The following is a 27052-nucleotide window of genomic DNA, read 5'->3' on the forward strand; positions in this document are numbered from 1 at the left end:
TAAGACAAATTAAATCTAGATCAGTAGCTGCTAAATTATTATAAAATATAATTGATATAGTTCTTACACCTCTCATATTTTAACAAAATATTTTCCACTCACACAATCTCCGCATGCGCAACATAGGGTATTAAGGTGATCCTCCGGACACCGGGTTGTTATATGGGTCAGAGGGATTTTGAGCAGTATTAATGGTTATTTCTTGGTCCCTAGAGTTCTTGAATATTTTCTCTGGGTGCAACTTTCCATAAAAGGGGCTGATAAGGTGGCCGCTTTGTCATAAAAAAGTGTTGTGGATCCTGTCAAAGTCTCCTTCTAACACCGAGATTTGGAAGGATGCATGGGTGTTATATTTCGACTACAGTTTAAAACTTTGAGTTGTGAAAGATTAAGTTCAATAGTTTTATGATCAACTACTTCTTTTTCTTGTACTTTAGGCTCAAACCGCATTACAAAGCTTTCATTTTTTTTAATGCCAGTTTATAAACAGTTGTTGGTGAGGAGATATTCCTAATACCAACTTGCATTCAGGTTTTCTTTTTGTCATTAATCCCAGGCTTGTTTTCATGACTCCTGTTGGATTTTTTCTTGCATGAATATTGCACAGTGGTAAAGCTTTGTTCATCACATGTCAGCTTGTTTTGAGAAGTGTTCATGCAATTGCTAACATCAAAGGAAATGCGCAGAGTCAAAAGTAGGTCAGCCGCATGTTCAAGAGGCGAGGTGACAGAAGCGTCAACATTCCTTTCCGTTTGCTCGCTTTACTTGTGTCCCGTAGATTTACTGGTGGCTTGACTGTAGGTTTTCTTTGGATCAGTTTGTGTTTCAACCCCTTTTATGATTTGGCTCACTTCCTCTTTCAAGTTCAAAATTTTTTTTCTGGAGTCATCTAACAAAGTCTTCAATACTTGGTTTTCATTTTTAAGATCATCAATTTTGGTATCAAGTATTTTTTGAAGATCAATTATTTTCATTAGCTTGCTCAATTCCACAGACACAGATGACACCGGTACAGTAACAGATGTTTTGTTTCAATGCCACCTTCAGAGAAGAGTTCTTGTTGCGATCATGTCCGTGTCAGACACAAGTTTAAATGTTAGTAGATCATTATTTGTTGCTTCCAACTTTGATATTTCATGATTAGGCACTTTACACTGTCATTGATCATAGGTTACCATAGTTTTTGAGGCGGTTGGCAATCTAAACATGTTCCAGTGTACTTTGTGGTCTGATTCAGAGATATAGACTACAGGGTAGGGTAATACCGAAAAATCAGATTGAGGAATTAATTATGATTCATTTACTGATTTAACAAAGATAACTACGTAAACATAGATACCACGGAGCGTACACGTAACATGTCATCCAGTTTGAAGATACGGCACGACTGCAGTGTTTTAACTTGTGTCATTATTATTTCTGTTGAACTGCTATTCACTTCGTAATCTTGCTTCTTGTAATGCTTAATCTCCACAATACATACTAAATATTTTAAATTATTATAAACAAAATGCTTATATGAAAAGAACCCCAGATTATACAGTAAAGAGTTATTTCTGCATTAGTTTTGATGACAGCAATTATGAATAATTAAGGTGCATGCATGGTATGATCATTAAAAAAATTTATTCTATGTGAATCAAAAACAAAAAAAAATTTACATTAGATTAGCATTTTGTATTTAACCAGCACTGCAGCCAATGTATAAAGACCTCCGATGTAAATAGTGATAGTCAACATTCTTGTCCAGTGTGTTTAAAAAATAGGGAGGGAAATTTTTTTTTATGAAGCTCTGCTCTGTGTATTGTTACAAGAATGCTATTGACAAGGCTAACCAGCCAGCACGCAGGTGGGGTGCGATGCACTTAACAGACAGGGAAGACTGGCACGCTGCCAGCAATTTTCAGAAACTTATTATTGCTCTTATGTTTCACACAAGTGCTGCTAGTATCTATTCATTGGTGGCTTGAGTGCATCACCACTATTTTATGCACCTGCACCACACACCAATCTTATCATTTTAACTGACTAACATTAATTAGATCATAAATAAACTATTAAACTTTTATATTTAGTTTCAATGTGCCAATCCCATCAATTCTTTTTTTTTTTGTCACCTGTGCTTCTAAGCACTTGTCAGATACTTTCATTACCAAAACACTTCCATTACTGCTGGTATAATTTCTTTGAGACTGGATGGGTTAACTGCCTGATATCTCAAAGGTATTCAAAAACATGGGAGTAAGTTATGGTGTAATAGCTGGGTTTCATCAGGACTATCACTAAATTAATATAAAATTTTTGTCTGTGTGATGTTTCCAGTATAAACTTTGTATCATATAAAAATTATAAATATATATATTTTTATATAATTTACTAAGTCCAGCCTATTTCATAAATCACTGTATTCCAAAGCAATCTACCTTCTCCAGATAAATTTATGACGGTAATCTTTAAATAATATAATTTTAAAATATATACACATGTTTCTTAATGACAGCATTGATTGGCATAAGCTGTTAGCTATCAAAACATGTATGCAAACAAAAAGCAAGCATAAATGCATTTTTTTCCTGTTAATCTATACTTACAGTAAAACACCCAGAATTTCCTGAAAAGAAGGCAAATCAACCAAATATTGTCATAAATAGTAAATCCTCTATTAACGGACAGGTTATTTTCTCGGAAATTGTCCCTTAAGCAACACATCTGTTAATTAAATCACATTTGCCTATAAGAAACAATGATAATGTCCCAGGTTACTATCCTTGATGTTCAAATATGTCTGCTTTTATTATTTGACTACCTATCAATACACAAAAAAATTTGATTATATATTTAAATTTTAAGAAACGCAACACAGAATGTAATAAATGGAAGAAAATGTTATTAACATGTAATGTAAAAACTTTACTTCCAGCTCGTAACTTGCCGAGCAGCACGTCTGGATGACATCGCAGCACAGTCAAAAAAAGAAACCTTATCTGCTTGGATAAAGCAAGCATGAAGGTTGTACACGACAAGCCCAATAACCTTGTCCAGAGCAAGAGTAATATAAAGAAGAACACTATGAAGTGAGACAGGACGGGTGACAATTGGCTGTTTCCCCTCACATGTCTTTCTTTGATGGAGGGGAAGCAGGGACAGGCTATTGCGTAGACTTTATGTATTGCACCACATATAATTTAAGCCTAAATCTGACAAACAACAAGCTATATACAATTAAATGGATACATTACATAAGATTTCACTGATCACAAGGAACTGTTTATTGGGGTAAAAACCAAAAAACCTACACGGTAGCAACACTCAAAAAAGTCAAAGTTTTGTTGGCCTTCAGAAAGGTTGCAAAAAACCTTTCAAAACCTTTGACTTTGATACACAATTTTGCGAAAAGATGAATTGCTCACATTTTTACAAATATTCTATGGCCTTTAGTAACAATATGTCTACTAGAGTTATATTCAGGCATTTAGTTAGAAACTCCTACTTCGTGTTACATAGTTAGAAGGCTTTGCGTGATGCTAAATAGACAATAATATAATGAAGATATTCGTCAGATGCATGTGCAACATAGTATTTATAGAAATTACAATGCACCAAAAATTACTACAAATGTATCTCAACATTATGTAATGCAATAAAACAGCATACTTTTTAAAACATGAATATGGGATTAAAAGCACTTTTGGTTGTGTATGTCTGTTTTTGTTCTTTTAAGTTTGATGAAAATAGACGAGTAATTAAAATAACTAAATTAATAGTGAAAGAGCCCTAAAAATTACAGATACAGTACTTAAATTAGTAATACTACAGACCTGGAGGAATGCCCTTTTTTTAAAAAAACCAGATAATAAGATTACTATCTAGACGTTACGGAACTACGTGACCCAGGAAACAGTAACGACGAGGCCACATGCCATCAGCCGGAAACAGTATTCAAGATAATAAAGTCCAGGTAGTAATTTTTGCTAGCAATGGCATAACACAAGTTGCTATGACAACAAGTATGTTTGCAAAACGCAACTTGCAGCAGGCAACCTTCAGAATAGCTGAAGTGAGTCAAGGGAGGGGGGGGGGGGATAGAGATAGAGAGATAGAGAGATAGAGAGTGAGTGAGAGAGAGAGAGGTGGGTGTAATGATGTAGGAAGCAGCAGTTGATCATACTAGTGACATGGGAGGTGCCTGGGATCACAACCCGGAGCACCGAGAAGACAGCCAACCGACCACAAGTCGGAGTCATCACAGGGGCACAGTTCCAACCTCTGAGTAAAGTTAAGTCCCACTTCACTTCAGAGTATCATGGACACAGAAATTAACTTCAAATCAAGCAGCAATATATAATATCACAGCATGCACACTAGGAACAACAACAGAGCTATGTAACGCTATGTAAATAAGTGAAAGTGGAATTTTTGAAGAGACAACTTCTTTAGCCGCATTGAGCAATTTTTGATAGAGGCAAAACTTATGGGTTCGCGTCATCAACATGCTAGTGACGTGTTGCGCCAGCCTGGCGAATCGCAACGGCCTGTGTACATGTATACGCATATATACACTAATACATTGTATATACTCGACTGTATCATGTGCGTGTTAGACTCTTTTTTGAATGGGTAAAATATTGTGAGTTCGCATCACCGACATGCTGTAGTAGCAGTAAGTGAAGTTAATTTGACCACGTGAATACATGACCTAGGTCTGACGTCACTGGTAAGTCATAGCTAGGTAATGCATTTTTACATAATTTTTACATACCACTGGCATCTGTTGTGACTAAAAAATTATGTAAGGATAAATGATATCATGCTGACATTGTACTGATATAATACCAAAATCATTTTCTTACGTACATTTGACATAGAAATGATGTCATATTACACATTTAAAAACAAAGTTTTAAGTTTTCACTTCTTTTGACAGTCCCCATGACTATTTTTTTTTTGTATTTGAAACAATTTTAGATGGGTTAAATAGAGCTTTAAAGAAAGAATTATAACAGGAACCAATTCTGTCAAGTCACAGTAGAGGATTGACATTTATGAGTCAGGTCTAGAGTGAAAGAGATTCACAGGAGCTATATATGTGGCTGTACCATGCGATATTCAGATGTATCTAGAGGGAGAGTTAAAATGGATGAAATATACCCATGTGATTACCAGACTACCACAAAGTTTGAAATGATTCATGTAATTCCAGCAGTTTGGTCCAAATTGAAACATCTGCATTTCCCATCACATTTCACTTTCACCAGAACCACTTTCCTATCATTAACCGATTGTTTGGAGGAGAAATGGTCTTCAGCCATTCCCCACTTAAATGTATCATTTGAAACGTTAAAACAACGTTCACCTGTTGATATGATGAATATATGCAATATTGTTATAGAAAATTACAAAATTTGACATTAGGAATAGTGAGCATGTTATTAATTATAATTATAATTATAAATCCATTTTTAATAGGAATTGGTTCAGCAGCAGAGTACTCGGAAGAGATATTCATGTTAGAAACGACATCATGTGTATCAGTAACTTTAATAGCTACAGTGTTGTTAATGAATGTTTTGTGAAGATTGTTTAGAGCCAAATGTCGAGCCTAAACTGTCCAGGTCACAGAGCATTCAACTTCAAAGGACGAAGAACAGACACTATGTGACAGTAATTCTCTAACGATTATTTAAGGTCACAGGAGGGTTAGGGCAACATTTAAAGATGAAGAAGAAAATTAATTTCATATATGGTTCAGAGTGAAAGATAAGGAAGTAAATGAGTAAATATAGCATATAAACCAGTTAGTAGAGATTTAAGAAATTAAGAATTTAAAAGTAATAAGAGTTATTGTTTTATGTCATAGTTTAAAATGTTGTAAATGAGGGAAATAACTAGTCAACCAAGTGTAAGGATTTAAGGGTAATAATGAATATAATGAACGAATAAAAGAATTATAATAATAGAATAATTGAATTGTTAGAATTTTACAAAGGCAAAGAATATTGTAAAAATAAAACAGCATAAGTTTAGAAACAAACAATGTATACTAGGAACAATTTTCCAGTAAGGAAAATAACTCTTACTGAGAGTTAAAACATAAAGTCCTGTAACAAATAAATAAGTCTGAGAAAGATAGTATCCTTAAGAACAATTCAAGTAAAGATCAGTATTTAGGATAAAGTTAAATAGTTAAGAAAGATAATTTAAAGTTTATAATAGGTTAGTTAACCTGAAAAAAAAAGAGGGTGGGAGATCCAGTACCTTTCCAGTAACTACCCCATAATAATAAATACAAGGTCAAGCAAAATGGACATTCAAACAAAATAGTGCTTCAAAGACAACTGACGGATTGTAAAGTGTTTACAGACTACTACATAAGAAGATAATGGCCTGCTAACAAGAAGGAAAATATGTTAGACTACAGAAAAATAGCAACATCAATAAACACAAACTGCGAACATAACCTATTTGGAGCATTACACACCGAACACGTTGAACAGTCACTCCAGGCCAGAGGGAGGTAGCAAAGTCCCTCAAACCTACTGGATGCTACAGAAGAAGCCTGTTAAGTACTCTCCAACGTCCATCTACAAGAGAATCATTTCGGGAGCAGGAAAGTGAGGTAACCCCAAGAGACCAGTTTAGCAACCTAAGAAGATGCGACAGTAGTCTGGAAGACATGCCACGCCACACACTAGTGCAGAGTGTACGTAGCCGGTCAACCTCAAGTCAAGACATCAGTGCAAATATACAAATGATAAAACACTCATGAACTATTTGAGAACTGAACCAATATGAATTAAATATACAGTGAACAGAAAAGAGTGAAAAACCCCGAGTAACACCTTTCCATCACTATACCTGCCAACTTGGCACAAACACCAGCAGTAAGTTTTTAAAAAACTAAATTTTTACATTAAATTACACACGATTCAATCAGTGGTACTGAAACCTTCACCGTAAGTCCAGCATTAATCTTAACACATCTATAGTTTATTGAAAGCATATCTGTATAACAAATACTAACTACCTAAAGGGCTATTTAAAGTACACATTAAAAAAAATTTGATTTTCCTCACGATAGGAACTACACAATTCTTATGTCCAACATGCTGCACTGTCAGAACAAAAGGCTATAACATTTTGTAAAGGCTCAACAAATTTTAGAGTTCTATCAATAAAAGCTGTACAATAATTTTGCCAGTTGAAGCACCTAACAAAGATGGCATAGCAACTAACCATTGAATTAGAAGAAAGTTCATAATAAACTACTAGTGGATACAACTTATTATTTGTATAATTTTTCCCATTTGTTTACAAAGAAAATGGTCTACCTTGCAAAAGTTTAATAACCGTGGTAGTTGTAATGCATTCCATTCTTGATCATCACAATAGTTTTCGTGCACCTGCAACTATACAATTTTGCTGTGTCTGAAGTCTGGAACATTTTAGACAAATTTCCAGCGTTATCAGCTACACTAAATGAAATATATGTTCTACTGAAAAACTGGTGAAATAGCATTTTGCTTGAATCAATTTGGTGTCGCTAGTACGGCTCGTAGAAAATAAACTGTTCATTTTTTTTTTTTCTGCAGATTTCACATTACTTGTGTCTTTCAAACACTTCATGTGATTGGAAACATTGTTCTTCCTGCCATTAGAAAAATTTATATCACAACAGCATCCGCTGCAAAATAGATCAATCAAGTCTTTTTCACTGATGGTGATTCAAGGAAATAGTTCCGAATACAATGACCTTAACACATGTTGACGACATCTGTCGTGTCCCTCCCGGTCTCTAGGCCCGCTGTTGCCCATCACCGTCTTGTCCTGGCGCGAGTGCTTTGAGTGTAAATTTCATTTACTGACTAAATGGAAGTGTATTTGTCATATTCCCTGTATTCTGTGTGCGGTTACATCAGCGAGTTGACCCGAACCGCTTACTGTTTCCCACGCACCTTGTGTGTCCCCTCCCCTGCTTCTTGCTCGTCGCGCACCGGTGTGCGGGAGGCAATCTCGATTCGTCTCCTCCGCAACGGACGCGTTGGTGCCACCCAGTACAGGTAGATTCGCTAATAGCACCGCTTTTACTTCTAAGTGGCATCTCGAGCGGCTGACAGCTTGAGCGGTCGCTGTGGTCCTGGCCTACTGTAGTAGCCACATGATGAGGACCCTTCTAATACCCGAGTTTTAAAGTTAGCCCGCACCCACGTCTCGATAGAAACATTCGTTAAAGGGATCAGAGGGCCAGGTGTCGTCAATGTTTATACTTTTTTTAAAATTGTTTTTAGACATTATAACACCAAAAACCATCTCAAAAAAAATATCTTCATACACAAGCATTAAGCTTCTGCACGTACAGAACAATAAAACACAACAGTACACGCCGTTATTTCCACCACAGAACTAGACGTCATGTAAATAAATCTCTCTTTCAATGGTTTCACGGGGAGAAAATAAATGGAATTTTACATTTGCTTCACGGTCATAAAGAAAGGTCTGGCAACTTACCTTTGTTCTCCATCGGCTTAGTGAAGCTCGCGGCAGCCTGCGAACTAAAGGCGCTAGTAATAGTGAAACCCATTATTAAAATTGTGTTAAATGGGAGTTACGTATAAAAGTGGGCATACTTTTCAAACTCTGTTTCGTTGTAAACTTGGGTTACAGTTTAGGATTTTTTATTTATTTGGTAGCTTTTTTGGGTTTAAATGCATAACAATAGCTTGTAACTTTGCCGCACTTGTTAATTAAAAGTTGGAGTCTTGAGAATGCAGATTCCAAACAAACTGGGATCTCCCATAAAAAAGAATATTTTAAATGTTAAGTGCACATTTCAATCAAGAATATTCATTTGTTATACATTTTAATCTTTAAGCAAGTGTCTATTTTTCCCAAATGTGATTTTTAATCCAGTAATTTACTTTAATCTAATGAGGGTAAGGGCTCACCAATTTGGCTTAAACTGTGTTAGTAGAGGCAGGTAGGTCCCCTTTAAACATCTTAAAAAAACTCACCTGAGTGGGCCCCAGGAAGCCAGGCGAGATATGTTAGGAAGCAGAAAGGAGTATCTACTTGCCAAATTGGTGAGCCCAGACTCTTACTCTCTTCTCAGAAAGATTTCAACTATAAATTTTCTTGGTTTTGCAGATTGCCATTTTTTTTTCTTTTATCCAGGTAGGTGTAAAAACTAAAAAAAATTGACGGTCTGCAGAAGAATACCTAAGCAAATCTGGTGATTTTATTTCCACAGAAAACTACTCACCACAGAAAATTAACAATGCAGATGAGACTGGGATGAACTTTAAAGCCCTTCCCACCAAAAGTCTTGCTTCTCAAGAGGAATCTTCTGCGCTGGGTTTTAAAATGAACAAACAGTGTCTTACTGTTTTATGTAGCCTGCAGTAACGCAGCAGGATCAAACAAGTTTCCATTGATGGTAATTGGTTAATCTACCAAACCACGAGCCCTTAAGCGTATGAATATGAATTCTCTCCCTGTGTATTACAGGAATCAAAACAAGGTATGGATGACTAGTTCTCTTTTAAGGAGTGGTTCGACAAGCAATTTATTCCTTCAGTGAAAAAGTTTAATTAAGAAAATGGACTACCACTTTGAGCTCTACTTCTGATAGGCAATGCCCCTTCTCACCCACCAGACATGCGCTGATATGTGGAGGCATAAAAGCAGTTTTTCTGCCTCCCAATGTGACATCGCTGCTACTGCAGCCTATGGATCAGGGTGTTCTACAGAATATATAACTAAGCTACCGAAAAATGCTTTTACATATCTTATTGAAGAAAATGGTTTTCTTTCTATCCTTGAGAAGCTGAAGAAAGTTACAATAAAATAAGTTATTTACTGGGTTGTAGAATCTTGGCAATATACAAGTGTGAACTTACTGCGGAGATCTTGGAAGAAGCTTTGGCCTAGCCTCGAGTTCGAGAAAACACCTATCCCTACACCTGTCACACAAGACGATAACACTGACCTCCTTCATCTTGTTCAGCAACTACTAGGTTGTGAGGATGCTGAAGAAGGTTGTCTAGAGGAGTGGGCAAGAGTTGATGTCAATGAAGAATGCAGCGAACATGAAATAGTGAGTCTGGTCCAAAGTCAACATGATGGCAATGTAACTAGTGACAGTGAGGAAGAAGAAAATGTGACAGTCAATGTGACTTATACTGATTCTGCCTCTGCTCTTGACATCGCCTTGCACTTTGTAGAACAACACGCAGCATCCATGCCGAACAATGTCATGTTCATGTGACGCTGGCGCACAATTGCCTCCGCGGGAAGGTTTTCGTCACTTCAACAATTGAAGATAACTGATGTAGAATGAAAGATTAAGTGATATTTTGTGTGTTTCTATTTTTATTTCATTGTTTTTTTCAAAGTGATTAACCTAGATAATTTCAATAACCAACTTTAACCATTTTTCAATCCTGGATGACATAAGTATGTAGACACATTTACACTTTGTTAGGTATGCTAACTGTACTTCTTTGTTAATTTTCAACTAATTATGTAAAATAAGGTTACAATGTAGAATATATAAATATTTTATGACTAAAAAAAATTTCTCTTTTTTGTGTGTTTTTTTTCAAACTTCATTTTGTCAAAAAATCTCATTCGGATTTCTCGGGATTTAGGATTTCCTGGGTTTGGATTTGAGGGGTTTCACCATGGTCAAAAAAACAATCAGTTAACTTACCATTTTCTTTTCTTCCTGATTCAAAAGGCTGAGGTTCTTCAGGTAACGGTAATAACTTTAAAGCATTTAAAGCTCTTGCTGCTGCATCATGCCTTGCCGCCTGACCAGTCTGGCCTTCACCAAAAAATTCCCGTGCACCCACACGCAAGGACACCAAAAATATTGGGTGATGGAATGGTCCAGGAGAAGCCTTATATATATGGTATCTCTATAATGAAACCACATACAAACATTAGTTTCCCTATCATTTGCACAGATAATAATCAGATTCTGCAATACTAAAGATGATGTTTTGTGGCTTTAAAAAAATACATTCTTAAAAGATACTTAGCCTGCCTGACTATTTATAACATGCATGAAGTGTATGCTAGAAGTGGATAGAAAAACAAAAGGATCTTAGATTAATTATTAAAAGCAAATGGAATTGATTATTAATATTATTATGTGGTATTTTTGATATAAATGTATTGGTCACCTTTGTTGGCCAGTCAAACTTTCACATTCCTCCCCTTTATCACCTATACACAATACTCTGTTTCAAAATATTTCTGCTCATTTTGCTTCCCCTCCCTCCGCCTAGACAAAGTGCTCACTTGGTCTAAAAACAGTAGAAGTTCAAAAACTGTGCCTCCGATGCTAGCCTGTGCAGTGGTAAAAACCAAGAGAGTGGTCATCATTATACAGAAGAGTCATTCAAATATAAACTAGAATTTTTTTCAACATATTTATTGGTAATTTATGAGAATATAAATGAAATTCCTTATTTTACTACATAGTTTCCTTCAACAGAAATGCATTTTCTCCATCACATACGAAGCTTCTTAATCCCTTAATGAAAAAAAAAAGTTGCCCCAAAAGCCCGTTTCGCATGTACTGTTCAATTGCAGCGCATTGTCTTCAAATCTTTCCCCTCCTAATGCCTTCTTCAGTGGACCAAACACATTGCCCTCCACAAGCTCACGCACGGCCTAAATATTGTCTTCATTGATGCTGTCACCGGATGCTGTTTATGTATTTGATTTACCACTCTATCACAATCATTTAAAAACTTCTGGGCCCAATCGAACACTTGGGTTTTACTCAGAGTAGCATCACTGAACTGTGCTTGAAGTCTCTTGAAATTTTCACTCGATTTCACACTTTTGTTGACGAGAAAACAAATAATAACCCGCTGTGCAACTGATACTTGTACTTTTTGTTCACCCATAGAATTAAAGGAATGACGGACATGAGTGTGAGGGCTGTGTACATGCCTATCTCCTCTACATTCTCCCGCTACAGATTCCCTGGTTTATATTTGAATGACCTTTATATATAGAAATCTGCAGGATTAACGCCCACACTTGCCCACTATCCTAGAAAAAAAAAAACTACAGTGTGTGTCACAACCAAACGTCAAGCCGAGAACAGTAGTTAGGCCAGTAAATTACGGTTGTGAATCCAAAAACTAAAAATCAAAAAGTGTAAATTTTTTTAGTTATATACTATTTGAAATTTTTTTAATCCAAATTATTGAAATTACCTTTTTACCTTGCTTCCGGGACTAAGTTTGTTGATGCAATGCACTGACAATGCTACTGCAAGATGCAAATGATGGTATATGGAGGTGTACCTACTCCCACACGTGTTAACATTTTTGATAAATTGTTTTACACTTCAATTTTTAAAGAGAAACATTAAATTTCTGTTACCTCAAGTATTTGTTCATTGCTATTGTTCATTATTAATTTTTGGAGTCACTGGGGACTGAGTTTCCATGTAATGTTTGTCATCCCTCTTGGATTTTCTGTATTTTGTAAATACAAGTGTGTACTGAGAGAATTCTCTATAAAGCTTCTTCTTGCACCACACACACTTGCTGTTTCCTGTGTATTTAGTACAAAGGACCTATAATTTATTCTACTTTTTTCTTGTACTTCATGTGAGCGTGACTGAAGTCTCAATGACTGAAATATACATTCACTGCATGCTTCAGGAGAAAAAATACTTTGACATTGTCCTGCACTTCAGGAGTTTGGGTATGAGTATTTCTGATGAGAAGCTTAAAATCAATAATTTCTTTCAAACTTTAAGCTTTCCACGCAGGGATGGTGTAAAAGTTCTGTCCCTGAACACGGAGGAGGCAGCAATTCAGGATTTACTGTTTGTTCTAGAAGCGCCTATTTTCAACTGTGTTTAAGACTTGTATTGGTAAGTAACAACCATCCCAAAATATTTTTTTCAAGTTTTGAAAGATTTATTTCCCACATTGTTTTTGTAATTTTCTACTTTTTAAGTCATTTTTATATTGTGAATATTGTACCAGCTTTAAACTGTTTAAACCACCCACTTTTAAGATGAAGTCCATTCAATTTATTTTATTTTATTTTTGAGAGAGAGAGAGAGAGAGAGAGAGAGAATTGCTCTTAATAACGGCTAAGTTGATTGGACATTTGTGATTTTGTGTTTCAATTCACATAGCCAGCTTTTTCTCCATTGCTCTGGTAAGAATGTAGCTCGTCTTCACAGCAATAACAAATGCAGTGTTAAATAGACAACTTTTCATTTTGACCACATCACCTATAATTATATTGACTGTGATGGGCATAATCTTAACACTTTCCTTACATCCACAGCCATTTCAGCCAAGCAAAAATGTCACAAAACTTCTAATTTTGTAGGCAGCATAACTAAATGTTTTTTCCTTCCCAAAAATATAGGTGTTTAACAGAAATGACAGTTTCCAAGCCATCTCACAAAATAAAATAAATAAGTTACTCCACAGAGAAATACTATAAACCCACCTGAATGAAAATTACAATAGTTATGAAGTGACCTACTAAATGGACATTTTCTTTTATCAGCAGAATGTTTACGAGTTGAAGGGTGCCCGTTGGCTGGCAGAAAATTATGATTCAAAGAATTATGTAACACATGTTATTTGCTGAATTACATTAACAAAGTTTAGATGTAATCATTTAATACTAACACTGAATCTGGGAAACGGTACAAACAAGACACACAAAAAACAAAAAGAAAAAAAAACTTTTACTAATAGATTACACTCTGTTCAAGATAAGGTGTTACTTTTTATGAAAGATTCTTGAGCAAAAATTGAAACCTTGATCGATGAATATGGTTATAAAATTAACATAAATATTAATGATACATTAGCACCTTGTCTGGCTACATTAATTTCAATTTATTTTGTTTATGTCATAAAAAATCAAGATCTTGGACAGAATGTAAAAATTGGAAGGAAAACAATGTTATTCTAAATCTTAAACTATACTAATTTAAAAATCTGTAAAAAAAAATTTAAAAAACTCAGCAAATCTGAAACAAAGTTAATCAGAACAGTAAAAATTGGGGATTAATGTCTGTGTCTATGTGTGTGTACATATATTTGTATGAAAGTGTGTGGCTATGTGGGTGTTCATGTGTGGCTATGTGTGAGCGTGTGTGTGTGTGTGTGCATGTGTGTGTGTGCATGTGTGTGTGCATGTGTGTGTCTGTGTGTCTGTTTGTGTGTGTTGGTGTGTGTTTGGTGTGCTCATGTGTGTGTGTATGTGTCTGTTGGTGTGTATGTGTGTATTGATATGTCTGTATGGGTTTATGTGCCTCTGTGGTGTTGAGTGTGTCTGTGTGTTGGTGTGTCTGTGTTTTGGTGTGCCTGTGCATGTCAGTATGTTTCTTGAGTAAGTTTTATTTTTGCCTCACTACGTAGTCACTGAATAATTTGTGACAAGTATATTTAAGACAAGTGGTCACACATTCAATTAGAATTTTACATATTCCTGAGTCTGCTCTTCTTTTAAAATACCTAATTACAAGATGTTTATACAGTACACCTATCCCTCACTTAGCACGTCTTCAGATTGCACGGATTCATTTAGCACTATATTAATTTTACAGCCACGGTCTTGAATAGCACGTCTGTAAATTTCAGTTAGCGCGAAATCTCTACAGGCAAAAAAAAAGTTAGGCACGATGCCACGAAGTCTGTTTCAACTTTTGTAAACAACAGATGTGCTGTGAGATACAGTTAGCCAAACAAGGAGGGAAGAGATGCGCGAGCAGGTCTGACTACACTATCGGCTGTTTTACAAACATCAGCTATGGCAAGTTAAATTGTGGCTATGGAGTGCAAAGGACCAAATTTTTCTACGTCCGCGTGAATGCCGCCGTGCTGTACTGTTGTCGCCTGGCCACAGACTGGGTCGTGAACTCAGTCTAGCCAGTGGCTAGGAATTCACACAAACAAAAGCAACGTCTGCCCATTCAGCTGCCGGTAACTCTACGTGTTTGATCACTCATAATGCATCGTGTTCAAGTGTTTGAGACAAAACTAGTAGTATTACGGCACGCAGATGGACATGAAGGCCACGCTTATGTTGGTCACACTTTAGTTTTAAGCAAGTCAACTGTGCATACAATTTTCTTTTAAAAACGTTTTTAAACGTTATAACCTTTATCTGTTAGTCTGCGTCGCCGCTGTGTACCGTTTATAAAAATGTAGCCAGTGCTAGTTGGCATCATTCATGTTTGGCTATGTTGCTTCCCGTGTAGAGCGCACACACATAGTCGAATTTTTAAATTTAAATGTAACTATCCGGACAGTAATAACAGTTTCACTGTTAGTACAGGATGGTTTGGAAAGATACGTGACGTGAGTTGAAGGTCACGTCCGGGCGGGCAAGTCAGCCAGCCGACTGACGATAAAGTACATACATAACCACATATCTCCCATGACGCGAAGTCGTATTTGTCATACAAAGTGCGATAGGAGGCATATAAAGATTAATGGTGTGACATATTTATTGTTGAGTGTTATTCTACGCATTTATATTACGTAAAGTATATTTTCCTAGACAATTTTGGAACACATTAATTAAATTAGCCTTGCTATTTATGGAAACTATGCTTCAGAATACGAGATTTTGAATAACACGAGCATTTTTATGAACAAATTAGTCGTGCTAAGTGAGGGATAGGTGTACCAAGCATTATGATGACCTAAACACAAACAGTTACCATTAATCATTCTTAATTCAAGAACTTTGCAATGCTTAAAATTGATCATTCTAAATCATGTAGGATTTAATGACATTAGGTTGCATGACTTACTTGGTTGTACATGCCGCGATAGTTATAGTTGTGTGATGGTGGTGGTGGTGGTGGTGGCGGAGGTGGTGGGGCCATGTATGGTGGGGCAGCAACAGCAGGTGTAGGATCCAGAAATGTATAAACAGCAGGTTCCCCTCTTTTCATTGCAAGAGCATTTAGCTCAACAGTAGGTGTGATATTACCTGCAAAATAATATACATTACATATTATCATTTCATTACGAAGCTCGTTTGGCCTTGCCAAAGCATTTTCAACTCAAATTAGGGGGCAGGGTTTGAACACAGGTGCCTGCATTTTGGATGGTTCTCTCCCTACCAGGTGAATGCTCCTTCAGTTTCTAATGATAATCTTTCTATAGTCCTAACCTTCAAAAGTGCTGGCCAGGAATTGGTATCAAACTTATGGCTGGTATACACAACTGAATTAAAATATTAAAAAACCAAGGGGTTCCAAATTCTTGAATCTTCCACGGTGGCTGAGTCAGCAATACTCACATGTTTCTGAGGGTTTCAGATAACATTCAGTGCTCTGATTGTGCCAATTTTCATATGGTTTGTTTGACTCCATAGGAATAAGACCCACTAAGCTACAACCACAAATCACAGTAGAACAAGGACATAGCACCAAATCACACAGAATAATGTAGAAATGTAGAATAACGTAATGAAGCTGTTTTGATCTCGATTATAGGATATCATTTTCATAGATATTACTGTTTTTGAGACAGTAAAGTATGCTCGGTAAAGCTTAGTAAAGTATGGTTTTGTTAGTTACATAAAAAAAATGTATATTATTTTCTATTTACTCATGTAAATAGATCCATTTACATACCACTTTTTTAATATTATTCAATATAAAACTACTGCAAATCCTGAGTGGAGAAAAAATTTAGAAGAGCTTGAGATGAAACCACTGGCTTTAGTTTGATGCCATACCCCTAAATTCAGTACAACGTACTCACTTCCCCATTTCTCCTACTTGATTTTTTTATCCTATATTTTGACCATTTACACTTGACAAAAAGAATATCTTTGTTTGCACATTACAAAATTATAACTCTCCAAATAGTCAACTCTCAATTTTAAGACCTCCGTACCCCCGAAGTAAAGGAAACAATGTTCATTTTTTAATAAAATAGTTAAAATATTTGTATAAGGTTTTAATTTTATTAGACTGTTAAATACTGTATGTATAAAGAAAAAATTGTCAAGCTTCTGCTCTTAAGGCAATATTTCCAGACCACAGGTTTGTAATTTGCCAGACTATTCAGTTCTTCCTTCCTCATTCTTCCTTCTGCCTCCTCCACAACCCTTCTTGCCAAGCAACCCAGCCCATTAGTTAAATCGTAAGAGAAATATTTGTGGGACTGTATAAATAGAAAACTATAAATTCTGCTTCTATGAATGGTGTTTCATTACAAAGTATGAGTTCAAATAATTAATTTTCCCAAAAACTATGTTAAATTCATAATATTACAACCGAAACTGTTTTTATAAATGCAAACTGCTGTTACCGCCAAATACAGTGTTGAGACCAAAACCAAAAAGGTCACTGAAAATTATGTGAATCACCAAACACGTGTACAAGTATTATATTATATTGAGCGAAATGCTGATTTACTGAAAATTCTTGGTATATTTTACAAGGGGAGACTAAAATGACATTAGTAAAGAACTATAAAAGTACTCAATAATTGCAAATAATATGACAATCACAGAAAAAAAGAAACAGAAGATAGAAAAAAATCTCTGTACAGTATTGGACAAATACATTCTGTCAATGGGTTACTAAGTTGTTTGTAAGCTTTAGACCATGTAACAATATAAAAAATAGTAAAATTAGTAAAGCATAGGTTCTTTGAGAATTTTCTTCATAATATACATTTATTTTTACACTGAAGGGTTTCAAATTTATAGCCAAGATTCATTTCATGCCAGATCATCCAGCCAAGAATACACATTGTCGTCCCCACCATCTCAGATTTCGATGAAATTGGTACATGGTATCTTTAAAGAATATAAGAACCCGTATTTTTAATTTTTGGAATATTGACTCTGGCTTGGAATTTAATGCCCTTCAAAGTTTCCCTCTGTTTGGTGGAATTTTTTTCATCCGCAACCAAAGTCAAGTGACACATATTGCTTCAACTTACATTTATAACAACAGTTATTAATGTAGAATTGTGAAATTCACCATACTTTTTCATAATTTTACGTAGATTTCAAATATCAGTCGTAAAATATAATTAAATGCCTAAAAGTACGTCCAATTAATGTTATATGTGGAAAAAATGAATTACCAAAAATTGTAAACATCAGTTCAGTAATCCTATTATAATATTTTTCTATTAATCTTTAGCATCTTGGGTTTGGTAACATTAGAAAGAGCACAAAACTATGAACAAAATGATGAAATAAAATTTGTCTATATTTACTTTCTCATCCTACCTAAAGTAATGTTTTGGTGGATAGAATTTTTGTTAACTGTCCATACATACAGTACATAAGTTTATATAAATAAAATAATAATAGCCATAGTTAGGCCTGCAAGCTGTGCTCTTGAAAATTGAGTGTTTTTACAATACGGGTGTCAATGTTGTACATACCTGAAGTGGCCTACTTAATGTTCTTTATCAATGTAATCTATGCAGAAGCTGAATCTATTTTGACCATTTTGATGTAATTTTTCTCTCAATCATGGATTTCAGTTTATAATGAATGCACCCTTCCAACCTGAATCTCAAGTTCTTGAACATCATCAGTGCAAAGAATGTTGACTAACTGCACCCAGCATGAATCTTCCTGGCCATAATTGCGATATTCTGGCCAGTAACATAATTCAGCTGGTCAGTGAGGATAAATAAACTTAATCATTGCCTCTTCATCTTCTTTTTCAAGCACTTACCCAATATAACACTTATCATCATAAACTGAACACACTGCTACACATATTCTATCTTTTGCACTTGTGTAACCTAAATGTCTCCTTAAAATGACTTTGGGAGACTGGTGGATCTTTTAGTTTCAAAGATAGAACAATAAAAACAAAGGGTGATTTCATCTGAATATAAGTGCCTCTATATTTATTTAACCATTCATTACTTTAACATCATTAAAGAAAACATGGATTTCACAAACAGGTTAAAAAGATAACTTAATTTATGCAAACGTATTGACAAAATATTTTAAAATTATAACATTCTATGAGTTGGTAGACAAATATATTAAACTTATTAAATTATATTAAGAAAAATATTGAAATTACAACATTTAATGTATTGGCCTGCCCGAATTATAATATTACCATTAAGTTTACATTTGGCAGAATTAGAACGGAATCAAAAGCAATCAGTTAACATAAACAATCCCCAGTATTTAGAGTTATCAAGGTTCCGAAGTAAATATTTTTGGATGTCCCGTCTCTTTAACGTAGTTATCTGCTGGGCACGCTGAAGACATCACAAAAAATCTGGAGGACTGGAGATTTGACTTTAGCTGGCCGAAGGTGACGTGTTACATGGTCCCAGGGTACCTTAATCGTTCAGCTTCCTGGAGTAAGGAGTCGAGGGTGGTGTGGTTAAGACAGTCAAGTACATCCCATTTATGTAAGAAGTGGAAAAAATGAATTACCAAAAATTGTAAACATCAGTTTAGTAATCCTATTAAAAATTTTAATTACGAGTCGCTCCCGCCCCAAAAAGACTTTGTGCCGCGAGAGCAGACTGACAACATCGCATTGAGGCGAGCCGCATAACAAGACTTCAGTCCGGTCGTGCAAATATGTAGTCAACTAGGTAAATGATGATCTCCCTTAAACTCATTTTTAATCATTTATTAGTCAGTATGCGTGCCTGGTAGAGGTAGTTAAAATTTGCTAAATTTAATAATGGTTTTAAATCCTGGAAACATCCGCGACAACCTCGCATCCATATCCGGCTCTTGGACCCTGTCAGACAGGGAGGTGGCTTCTAGCGTCAGCGGGGTAGCCCGCCAGGGTTTGAACCTCGCGAACACGCCAGGTTGTCGCGGATGTTTTCAGGATTTAAAATCATTATTAAATTTAGTAAATTTTAACTACCTCTGCCAGGCACGCAGACTGACTAATAAATGATTAAAAATAAGTTGTAGGGAGAACATCCCTTGTCTATTTGACTACATATTTGCACGAGGAAAGACTATAGTCTTGAGCGGCTCGCCGATGATGCAATGTCGTCAGTCTGCTCTCGTGGCGCGAAGTCTTTTTGGGATGGTAGCGACAGTGAAGTCAATCAAAAGAAAATGGAGGGGGGACTTTGGCTTCCGAACCGAGTGGTTCCGAAGATTTCCAAGGGGGTGGTCGAGAAATACTGACTTTGATATCTCAAAGTTGGTGGTACTGGCAGATGTCAGCACTACCTACTGAGGGGTGTCCGAAACAAGAAAAGACTGACTCGCACGAGGCGACTGCTAAAGCATGGAGCTTATGGAGGGGACGAGTGCAGCGCTCTGGTGGCTTGGAAATGAACTACGGGGCACTGTTTGTTGCGTGAGGTGCCAGGGGGCAGGCGTTTAGCGGGCATTAACTCTCAAATCTACCACAAGATTGCAGAGGCGGTGTATTCGCAGACCGATGGGCATCCTTGGATTCAGCTGAGAATGATGGACGGCCAGTGAACTGGGCATGGTTCCCTGGAGAGGGAGTAGAGGGACGGGGGGGGGGGGGGGGGGGGGAAGTGTGCTGGAGGCAGTGGGAAACTCTCTCAGCAGAGGCCAAACAAAGACGTGCCGAGAGCTTGAGCAAAACAACCCGTGTCTGAAATCGCTTGCGTAAGGCTGGCTCTCAGAAGACCTCCGAGAACATAGTGCCCTGGGAGAAACGCTGAGATAAGCCGTCTTGATCACGGCTCGGAGGAGAATTACAGGCGACAGACGTGCACCAAGGCAGAGATAAAATGAGCGCACAGTCTGACTCGCACTGGCTCAGAAAAAATCAGATTTAGCGCTGGGAACAGATTGAGGAGACTGGCCTGACAAAGATTTAATGGGAGAGAACAGGAGGTAGAAAAAGTTTAAGTGTTAGAAGCAAAAATGACTGGCAAAATTATTGTTCAAAATTCGAATTTATAACTGTGACGAAAAATGCTAATTGACGGCACAACACATGAATTGTTTTAAATTTGGAGGATCTCCGTTTTTTTAGTCAAAGAGTCCTCTAATGAAAAATTCTCATCAGAGCTAATTCGCTTAGCTGCTATTATAGTTTTAGACAGTATGATGAAATAGTGCAAGGACCTTCTTCCAGGCACAGTTGTGAACTCTGGGAAACTCTTGCTAAGCTTTTCTTCCACTGCATGAACGTCATCTTCTTTGATCAGCTGAAACTTAATTTTAGTAAAGTATTCATTGCAAAATTGAAACATCTGCTCAGTTGTCAAAATTGGATCTTTATAAGATCTTTGCAAGCTAACTCTAGATACTGTCCTTTTAACACATCCTCCAACACCATCCCAAGCTGTTTTACCATGACTTGTTGCATGAAAGGTCCAAGAAGCTTTTAAATCAAAATCTTCCAAGTGATAGCAGAGGTTGTATTGTGCTGCACTACCGTCTGTGGTATACTCCATCTTATTAATGTTGAGGAATTCTTCATGAATTAGTAAGCTCAATCTTCTTTGAACCTCATACACAAAAAGAACATCATGGTTTAGGTAATCTGAGATAAAGCAAAAAAACATATCACATGTTTCTCCATCCTTTCTGAAGTACAAAATTACTGGATGTAATGTGCAAGCAGAACGCACCCAATGATATGACTGAATTTTGTCTTGAATACCAAAAGAATAATTTTCTGCAAAGTCCATGAAAACTAGTATTTCATTTGGCTGAATGTTTTCTTTCTTCTATTTCACATAGTTCGACTGCTGTTTAGAGACGAATGAGTGTGGTATTAAAGCACCAGTTTCTTCAAAAGCAGAACAAAAAACTCACATAAAGTAAGGACCAAGGCTGTGATCAGAAGTTATCCATTGTGAAAACTGAATTTCATCTTCATCATCAGAGTCAGTAAAAATGTTTCTTAAGTATTCCTTAACTTTTTTTTCAGAATTTGGACAGTCAGGACATATTCTTAACATGCAATCACAGTTGTCACTATCACGTACCACTAAATAGATACAGTCCTTTAGCTTTGATTATTAAATTCATAGCACTTAAAAGAAGGATTGGATTCTGGTGTACTGAGCAAACACAGACAGAATGTGTACCTGGCTGTCCAACTATGACACACCATTTCGGCCGCAGCTCACATAATTGAGGAAATCCTACTTTATCACAGGGAAATTTCTCTCTGTATGCTATGTGTAGTACCTTAATATTGCTGAGTATTAGGCTCTTTTGTTCATAAACATTTCATAAAAATTTTTGTGTACACTAACCTTATCTTTGGCACCTGGCATTAGTCTACTGTTTTCTTCTGCTTGATAAACAACTTCAGCAGAAATTTTTCGACCTTGCTAAGGATATAAAAAATGCTTTTAAATTTTTTTTTTACCAACTAGCCTGATTTTCTTGCTATGTACTCAGAAAAAATTAATTATGTTGAAATTTTCTTTTGTGACCAGGAATTATGTGCAACTGATAAAATGTGTAACTTCACCCTTATGGATGTTGCACATTTCAATTTTTCTTTCATCTGACTGATTACAATAATTAAGTCACTTGCATTCCTCTTAATAACTGACTCTTCTGGTAAGTCTTCATCAGTACTTCCTTCAGACTGCAATTCATCTCCTGGTAGCTTCCAAACTGCTGCTACTTATTTCACTTTACTTTTGACTTCAGCTATCTATCTTTTACCATACACTAATTTTTAACACTTTAAAAGTCAGTTTAGTTTCAAGGGTCAAACATCATGCTTAAATTCAAATCTTTTTCAAATGGTGTAGTGTCACTAAGGTCTTCCTTCATAGGTGTAAGCCTGTGAGGGTCTGGGCCTTCCTCTTCATTAGAATAATTCTGTGAATTTTCAAACTCTTGTTCTTGAAATAACTTTGTCCTACAGTTGGAACACAGCTTGTGACGAGGAATTAAAAAAAAAAACAGCTTTCCTTTTTTGCATCTTTGGCAAATTGAAGATATATAAGACTTGCCACTTTTTATAGAACTTTTGTGTTTCTCTGCTGGGTCACAAAATTTTTTTAAAAGCTTCCCAGAGATGCCAACCTTGTGGAAAGCCTGTCAGTAGTGAGCAACATTTGGCATAATATTGAGGGCCCTTCCCCTGGGAAAATTTTGTTTAGTAAGTGCAAAATGGTGCTAGTTTAACCAATATTATTTTAAGAAACATTTTCTGAAATAGGAGACTGGGGAGGGTTCATACCATATTTGAACAAATAATGCCTGCTAACACATAAAACAACCAAAACACTGCCTTAAATTAAAGGTAACTTGCAATTTAGAGAAAATAATCACACAAAATACATATAACAAAAACATTTAAAGAACTTAATATACTCTTACCTTAAATTAGATAAATGTGTACGCACAATCCGAGCTGAATTGTTAACATAAAACCAGTACTACTTATTTTTCTTGCAACATAGTTTTTGTTGCTTGTTTGGCGCTCATGAGGTCCTTCTTTGAAAAGTGTTTTTGGTAACATAGTTCAGAGCATGACACCATGTTTGTTTTTTCCACCAACCGTGTACTAAGAGTCTTTGTATTCAAGATGCTTCAGAAGTCTGTATGGTTTTTGCGAACAATGCTGAATATGCGCTCAGTCGCAGCATTGCTGTGTGGTATAACAAGCACTGTAAGCATAACCTTAGGAAGTTCTTTGTACTTGTATGTTACACCCTGATGCATCCTTTAATTTGGACATTTTTGCCCACGCAATATCCATTCTTTCTGTCTGCAAAATGTCTTAATTTAGGGGATCTTCCTGGTAGAAAGAAAACTCAACTTCCAATCTATCTTTATCACAGCTAGAAAATACGTTTGGAAATAAGTCAACAAAGAAAAGTACTGATGAAAATTAAACAGTTCTTCTTGTTGAAATATCCACTACTTCTGCATGTTTCAAAACAGGGTCAGAATTGGGAAACTTGTCGAAAATATATGTGCAGCTGCAGAATAGAAATTTCTCACACATTTATAAAACTTGTTAATGTCATCAGCAGACAAAGACCCAATTGTACTTGCCTGTTTCATGTACTGCCTTGTTGCAACACCAATCACAAGGTCATCATTATGTTTTTGAATTTTTCTGTTCATAACATTTATATCTGGAAGACATTTTAAACCACTAGACTGCTTTCCCAAAGAATCAGGTTTGATAAACCTCACTAGTAAATCCATGAGCAAAGAATTTAATAGTCTAGTAACTTTGTGTATGTATGGAGCTTCTTGCTGTAGCATTACATTGTATTTGATGAAAACTGGTAGGATGTTTTTCAAAAACAAAAGATACAGTTTTGAAGGGTCACTTTCCATCACAGTTTTCACACCAACAAATCTACTGTCATGGTTTTCACTAGCATTGGCATCTTCCCCAACATGAAACATTATCTTCAGTGCTTCCCATTGCTCTAAAACCCTGTTTACCGATTCAGTGAGAGATAATCACCTAGTGCTAACATGATTCAGTATCTTATGGCTTTTAAGTTCAGGTCCACACATCTCTTGGCCAACTTTCAAATGCATTTTTCTTTTAGAGCTCTTTTCAAGATAAAAATATACATCTACCAAGAATGATTCAACGTTGAAAGCCAATTCCAATGTTTTTGTTGCTTTCTTTGATGCCAAATGAAGCAGATGACACACACAGCCCCGTATTATCATTGCAGGATGCTGCTGCTTCAGAAATGCAAGAACACCCTTATTTTTGCCAATCATGGTGTTGGCATTATCACATCCAAATGACACACAATTTTCCCACTTCAATGACATAATTTTCAACTCTTTGTCTAATATCTTAAATATTCCTTCCCCTGTCTTGTCAAAACAGTCAACGAGTGAAAGCTGAAGTGTCATAACCTCCTTTACTTCACAATAATATGTAACCACAAAAGGATACAATTTACAATCATTGTCATTGCTGCCGTCTGTTGCCAAAGAAAAGGGTGCGTTCTGAATCTTATTTATGATACCTGCGACCGTTTCATCAGAAATGCTCTTCACAATTGCGGTGGTTTTTGTTCTCCCACACGAATATTTGTCTGCTATCTTTGAATCAGGAAACATTGCTTTAAATAACGGTTTTGCATGATCAGCTGCTGATAACGGCAAATTGTGTTCAATGAGAAATTGTGTGAAATAACACTCTGCACGAAAACACTCGTGTCTTCAGCAGATGTGAATAAAGAGGTAAGTGGTTTACACTTACCTCTAAGGCGACCATTTTCTTCATGTTTTTTGGATGTGACATGACACCTACAATCATTTCATCCACCGTGTTTTACAGAAAAATCACACTTGCCCGTCTCACAAAACACTTTGTTTGTAGATGTTTTTGAAGGTTGTAGGCATGGATATTCTTCCGTGTAAGATCTCCAATACTGCTGATTCGGTAGCTTACTAGATTTCTTCGAACTTGAAGGCTCAAACATATTTTCAGTGATAGAACTTTTACCTTTCGACATTTTCTGTCATTATATCGCAAATAACACGCCAAATGTAGTGTGTAGCATACACACGGAATCAATACACACATAACCTAACCTACACACCATAAAATAACAAAGCAAAACGAAACGGCATAGATATATTGAGTCATTACTGGACACTTGAAAATAAAATGTTACGAACTGTGAGTCTAGGGCATTTTGTTTCACAAGTGTGACATCACACATGCATATATCTATGGAACCACGAACACAACATACAGCATATTGCTGCGATTTGATGTAAACAAACCGAAAAACCATAAAATGCATTAAATCCGTAGTTTTAACCTACCATCTGTATTGCCGTAGTCAAGTAACGAAAATCGTAAAAACTACGGAAAATCCGTAGTACTTGGTATCTCTGGCTTCCCCATAATATTTAATGAGTGATGCAGAGTGGTGTAAACATATACTTGAATTTGAATGCAGTGTGAATCCATATATCCCCCAAAACAGAAATTCTTTTTCTTCATCAGAAGTTCAGCAATATTAAGAATTATCTTCTTGTCTGTGTATGTATTTATATGACACTCAGAATAAATAAAAAAATCAACACTACACTTTTCATATAAACTGGTAGTCATTGTAGATTGTAAAAAAAAACTGTCGGTTTTACCCACTTCAGTGAGAAAATACAAAGAAAATAACTTATCAAAAATAAATAAATAAAACTAGCTACATGTCAATACTCAAACATTAACAGTCCTAGATTAAACAATCCCAGACAACTTGTTGAAGTGCACAGAAAAATAGCAGCTTCTAAGACTACCACACACTAGACAACCTGTGACTGCATAATATCTTCTATGAGATTAACCTACAGTAAAGATTTAGATGATGAAATATATTACATCATCTGCATTTAAGAAAGAAGATGCAATATTATGCAAACTCATTGAGTGATCAAACATTAATTGAACCATAACTTTTCTTTAAACATTATCTTCTTTTTATTTGTATTTTTCGTATATAGGCCTACAGTATATTAAATATGTATTTTCATCAAGGCTAAATCATTATTTCAAACATGCAATAAAAATTTTACTACATATTTGCTTTTACATGTTCAAATTATTTAGTAAACTTAAGGAGTAGGGAGGGACCCCTTGTCACCAGGTGGAAGCTCAATAGCAAGTGTATCAATAAAAACAAACTTATTTATAATCGTCTTAACCATTTCTTTCACAAAGAACTTGCTTCAATGAAAAAGGAAGGTAAATATCTACAAATATTATTTCACGATTTGGTAGCAAAATTTTGTGCTCTTTCTGATGGTACCAAGCCCAAGATTGTTAAGATTAATAGAAAAATGTTTTAATAGCGTTACTTAACTGATGTTTACAATTTTTGGTAATTCATTTTTTCCTCTTATAACATAAATTGGACGTTCTTCTGGGCATTTAATTACATTTTACGACTGATATTTGAAATATACGTGAAATTCAGAATTAGTATGGTGAATTTCACAATTCTACATTAATAACTGTTATTACAAATGTTAAGTTGAAGAAATATGTGTTACTAGACTTTGGTTGCGGATTAAAAAAATTCTACCAAACAGAGGGAATCTTTGAAGGGCTTTAAATTCCAAACTAGGGCCA

At 35.8% G+C, this 27052-nt stretch overlaps 1 protein-coding gene across 1 annotated transcript in view; it reads right to left on the reverse strand.

Annotated features, from left to right (window-relative positions):
* The window catches only part of LOC134529333 (double-stranded RNA-binding protein Staufen homolog 2), a 277320-nt gene that overhangs the window by 158826 nt on the left and 91442 nt on the right, over window positions 1–27052 (reverse strand). Inside the window, exons 6-7 of the mRNA XM_063363291.1 lie at window positions 15812–15993; window positions 10706–10913 (exon numbers count right to left, since the gene is read on the reverse strand). Coding sequence (XP_063219361.1) covers window positions 10706–10913; window positions 15812–15993 — 390 coding nt within the window. The remainder of the gene's footprint in view (window positions 1–10705; window positions 10914–15811; window positions 15994–27052) is intronic.

The sequence above is a fragment of the Bacillus rossius genome, chromosome 2 (assembly GCF_032445375.1).
Source record: "Bacillus rossius redtenbacheri isolate Brsri chromosome 2, Brsri_v3, whole genome shotgun sequence".
Taxonomy (NCBI): domain Eukaryota; kingdom Metazoa; phylum Arthropoda; class Insecta; order Phasmatodea; family Bacillidae; genus Bacillus; species Bacillus rossius.